This window comes from Arachis hypogaea, chromosome 17 (genome assembly GCF_003086295.3).
Source record: "Arachis hypogaea cultivar Tifrunner chromosome 17, arahy.Tifrunner.gnm2.J5K5, whole genome shotgun sequence".
Lineage (NCBI taxonomy): Eukaryota > Viridiplantae > Streptophyta > Magnoliopsida > Fabales > Fabaceae > Arachis > Arachis hypogaea.
The window spans coordinates 222461-227352 of record NC_092052.1 but is presented as its reverse complement, the minus strand read 5'-3'; the positions used below and the strand labels follow the sequence as shown (position 1 = coordinate 227352).

The following is a 4892-nucleotide window of genomic DNA, read 5'->3' as shown; positions in this document are numbered from 1 at the left end:
TTTTTCCGTAGGGTACCTTTGTCCACTTGAAGAGGATTGTGGTCTCGATGACTATCGGATTGTTGTCTGCTGAGGGAAGTTTCATTGTGATTCTTTGTTTTCGGCTTTTTTGGGGTAATAGATTGCGTTGTATTTGTATACCAAAAAAAAAAAAAAAGATTGCGTTTTATTTCATACTGCTAAATATAATTTGAACTCAAATCCATCTAATTGAATCTAACTTTTTCCAAACACGGTTATATTTTCTTACTCTCCATGTGCTTCATATTCGCTTAGAGTTCCCTTCCAGAAATATAGCTCCTTTCTCTTGTCAATTTCACGAACCTCTTTTTTATCTATTCTAAATTCTCATTCGCAACAATCCAATTGCAAAAGCGGAGTTCTACCAATTGAACTATATCTCCCGAGCCATCATGTTCATATTGATCTATTATGTGTTTTTGCATTTTTTTGAATAAAATTGAGAAATTCCCTTTTTTTTTGAAAAATTTTAGCAATAAATGATATATAAGAATGGATTTTTTCAAATTTTTTTTTCAATTATTTTATAAAGTGTGATTTTTTATTTTACATTCTTTGAGTAGGACTAAGAAAAAATATATAAGAAGATATTTAATGATAAAAAATTATATTTTACCAAACAATTAAAAAAAATTAAGAAAATCTACTCCTATGATATACCAGTAGTCAAATTAAAGAATTACTGTTGATAACGAGAATAAAAAAATAATAAAATGAATTTCATCTATTTTATCCAATAATGTTGTTATATGAACGGTGGTTTCTATAGCATTATGGAAGAAAAGCATAGAATCCGACGTCCAATCGTCCATGGCAGTCACATAGGTATTTAATTTGTAGATACAAACAGCACTCCCACGTGGAAATCGTGAAAAATGAAATGAAAACATGACCCACTATCCAACGCGCATGTCTGGCATATTTTCTCGACACATTCTCGGATTCTCCATTGGGTTTTATTCATTCATATATTGCTCCTACCTAGTGAGAGACTAGAAAACATAGTTCCAAGTGGTGCGGTCCACTCCATCTCCAAGTGCGACTTGCCAGTGCCTCACTTACTGTAGTGGTGGTGGAGTGCACGAGCAGAGTAGGTCCTAGTGGATAGGTGGTCCTCTAGTGAGCACTATTGAGTAATAGAGCAGTGTAGACTATTATCTTCTCTTTTCTGTCTTTCCTTTGAAAGGTCAGGTGTTGTTAAATACTTAAATTTACTATGACCTATCCGGCTATCACAAACCGAACCCCTGCCTCCTTCTAGCTATAATATAATCATCACTAATTTCCATCGGAAACAGTGCCGCCTTCATATATCATCGATGAATAATCATCTGCCACAATGCCATGCATTAACAACATTAATACTGCTTCTATTATTGCATGGAGACGGAGCATCCAGCAGTGAGAGTGAAGTCGTCAAAATCGGTGCCATCTTCACATTAAAAACTATAAACGGGAGAGTTTCCAAAATTGCGATCCAAGCTGCTGAGAGGGACGTCAATGCAGATCCTCGCATCCTGGGGGGACGTAAATTGTCTATCACCGTCCATGACTCCAACTTCAGTGGCTTTCTTAGCTTCATTGGGGGTACCGTACCACCAATCACTTGCATCTTTATTTTTCTTCACTACTACTAGCTAGCACTCATCATCATGATTCATGCATCATTCACAGTTGCGTAATTGTGTAAAATATATGACAGCCCTCAAGTTGTTGGTGACGGACACTGTAGCAATAATTGGTCCGCAAAGTTCGGTGATGGCCCATGTGCTTTCGCATCTTGCAAATGAGCTCCACGTCCCTCTACTCTCCTTCACGGCTCTTGATCCCACCCTGTCGCCTCTTCAGTACCCTTATTTCGTTCAAACTGCACCCAGCGATCAGTTCCAGATGACTGCGGTGGCAGACATGATTAGCTATTATGGTTGGAGAGAGGTCATTGCGGTGTTCAGCGACGATGATCAGAGTCGAAATGGCATAACTGTGTTGGGGGATAAGCTTGCAGAGAAACGCTGTAAGTTGTCTTATAAAGCAGCACTGCCCCCTGATCCAACGGCCAGCGCAAGCGATGTATCCTCTGAGCTGGCCAAGATTCAAAGTATGGAAGCTCGGGTGGTTGTAGTGCACACCTTTGCCCAAACAGGTCTCTTGGTTTTTGATGTGGCTCACAGACTAGGGATGATGAGGCAAGGCTATGTGTGGATAGCTACTACTTGGCTTTCAACTGTCTTAGATTCAACTTCAAACACCTCCAACTCTCTGGATATCCGGGGAGTTCTCACGCTTCGCCCTCACACCCCTCTGTCAAGACCAAAACAGGCATTCATCTCAAGGTGGAAGCACATTAGTAATGGCTCTGTTGGATTAAACCCATACGGACTCTACGCTTATGATGCTGTTTGGACCATTGCCCACGCATTGAAACTATTCTTTGCTGAGAATGGGACCATCTCTTTCTCCAATAATACAAATTTTGGTGGTATGGCTGGTCTTGCTTCCTTGAGCATCTTTGATGGTGGGAACCAGTTACTCGATAACATACTTCGCATAAACACCACTGGATTGACAGGGCCGATTCAATTTGTTAGCTCAAACAGATCCCCCCTGCATCCATCCTATGACATCCTTAATGTACATGCCACTGGCTACAGGACTATTGGATACTGGTCCAATTACTCTGGCCTCTCTGTCACCACTCCCGAGAAACTTCACAGAAAGACATCCATCCGCTCTGTTTCAAACCAGCATCTATACAATGTGACGTGGCCTGGAAATACAAGGGAAAGGCCTCGTGGATGGGTTTTCCCCCATAGTGGGAGGCAACTCAGAATCGGGGTCCCCAACAGAGCCAGTTATCAAGGCATCGTCTCACAAATAAATGGCACCCATGTAGTTCAAGGATACTGCATCGACATATTCCTCGCTGCCATCAAATTGCTTCCATATCCAATTCAATATAGGTTCATTCTGTTTGGAGAAGGACATAAGAATCCAAGCTACTATGATCTTGTCAACATGATTGCTTCGGATGTGAGCAACGCTGTTTTTTTTTTTTCCGGCATAGAAGTTGTCATAATTTAAATATCCTGCTCTTTATTGATAGTATTGTGCTTGCGTCCTTGATCAGGTGTTTGATGCTGCTATAGGTGACATTGCAATTGTCACTGACCGAACAAAGATCGTGGATTTTACTCAACCATATATAGAGTCAGGTCTAGTTGTGGTTGCTCCGGTTCAAAGATTGAAGTCAAGTTCTTGGGCTTTCTTGAGACCATTTACTGCACCCATGTGGGGTGTCACTGCACTTTTTTTCCTTCTTATTGGAGCAGTGATCTGGATTCTTGAACACCGAACCAACGATGAGTTCCGAGGGCCTCCAAAGACGCAAATAGTGACTGTTCTTTGGCAAGCACGCTTGGCTTTTAAATTATTAGTCATACATTCCTTCCTCGCTTGTACTAGTCGGTTCAGTTTGTCAACATAACTCATGTAACTCCTCCTCACCATATCTTTGTATGTTGTTGCAGGTTTAGTTTCTCAACTATGTTCTTTGCGCACAGTAAGTCCACTTGATGAATCATATCCAAGATATATATAGTGCATGTCTGTAATTAAACTATAGAAACAAACCAGCTAGCTTGCATATTGTTTCAGGAGAGAACACAGTTAGCCCACTTGGTCGTGTTGTGCTGATAATATGGCTTTTTGTGGTTCTAATAATCAATTCAAGTTACACGGCAAGCTTGACGTCAATTCTAACTGTGCAGCAGCTGTCCTCACCCATAACGGGCATTGACACCTTGATAACAAGCAACAAGCCCATAGGATTCCAGGTAGGGTCATTTGCTGAGAACTATCTCACTCAGGAACTGAACATCCCAAAACATAGGCTTGTTCCCCTTGGCTCGCCAGAAGAATATGCTACTGCCCTTGAGAAGGGAACTGTTGCCGCTGTGGTAGATGAACGCCCATATGTTGAACTCTTCCTGTCAGAACACTGCCATTTCTCAATTAGGGGCCAAGAGTTCACCAAAAGTGGATGGGGATTTGTGAGTATCTATCTCTATCTCTCTTGTTATTCCCTTGGATTTAAATTTGGTTAGTTAAAAATTGTGATGAGAGCTGCTATTGGGTGGCAGGCATTCCGGAGGGACTCTCCTTTAGCCATTGACATGTCAACTGCCATTCTGAGTCTATCCGAGAACGGTGAACTTAGTAAGATCCATGATAAGTGGCTTTCAAAGAAGGCCTGTGGTTTTCGCGGTGCACAGGATGAGCAGCTTCAATTTAACAGTTTCCGGGGCCTATTCCTGATCTGCGGGATAGCGTGTTTGGCGGCGCTCCTTATCTACTTGCCCTCGGTGGCATACCAATTCAGTCAGAACTCCCCGGAAAGAGAGAGACGCAATCATCCTTTTGGTCATTCCAGCACCTCACGTTCTGCACGCATACAGACATTTCTAAGCTTCGTTGATGAAAAGGAAGACACATCACGCAACAACAGCAAGTTTAAAAGGAAACTTGAGGATATCTCATCTTCCAGATCCAGATCCAGAACCAGAATCAGCCGTTTAAGGACCATGGCCATGCCCAAGAAATTACACATACACATAGGCACTTCTCAACAGTCAGGACCAAATGCCGGATACTCAGGTTCCACCGATCAAGCAATCAATTAGAATAGATAATGGATGTCATTGTGTGTTTCTTGCTCCTCTTATCTCGATTTCTTATGTAGAATTATATTACTGTGAGACATCGCAGCAGGGTAGCAGACTGGCAGGGGTTGTATACTAATTTTAATCTTAAAGTGCACCCAAGTAATGTCTATTCTTCATATTTTTCCTATTTTATCTTTTCCCTTCACTCAA

At 41.6% G+C, this 4892-nt stretch overlaps 1 protein-coding gene across 1 annotated transcript; it reads left to right on the top strand.

Moving 5' to 3' along the window:
- The first annotated feature begins 1015 nt into the window (after nucleotides 1-1015).
- LOC112764506 (glutamate receptor 3.2) lies at nucleotides 1016-4892 on the top strand. Its single transcript, XM_025810153.3, has 6 exons — nucleotides 1016-1608; nucleotides 1724-3051; nucleotides 3149-3426; nucleotides 3549-3580; nucleotides 3676-4070; nucleotides 4161-4892. Exons 1-6 carry the CDS (start codon nucleotides 1341-1343, stop codon nucleotides 4698-4700), a joined length of 2841 nt encoding a protein of 946 aa, XP_025665938.2. The 5' UTR covers nucleotides 1016-1340; the 3' UTR covers nucleotides 4701-4892.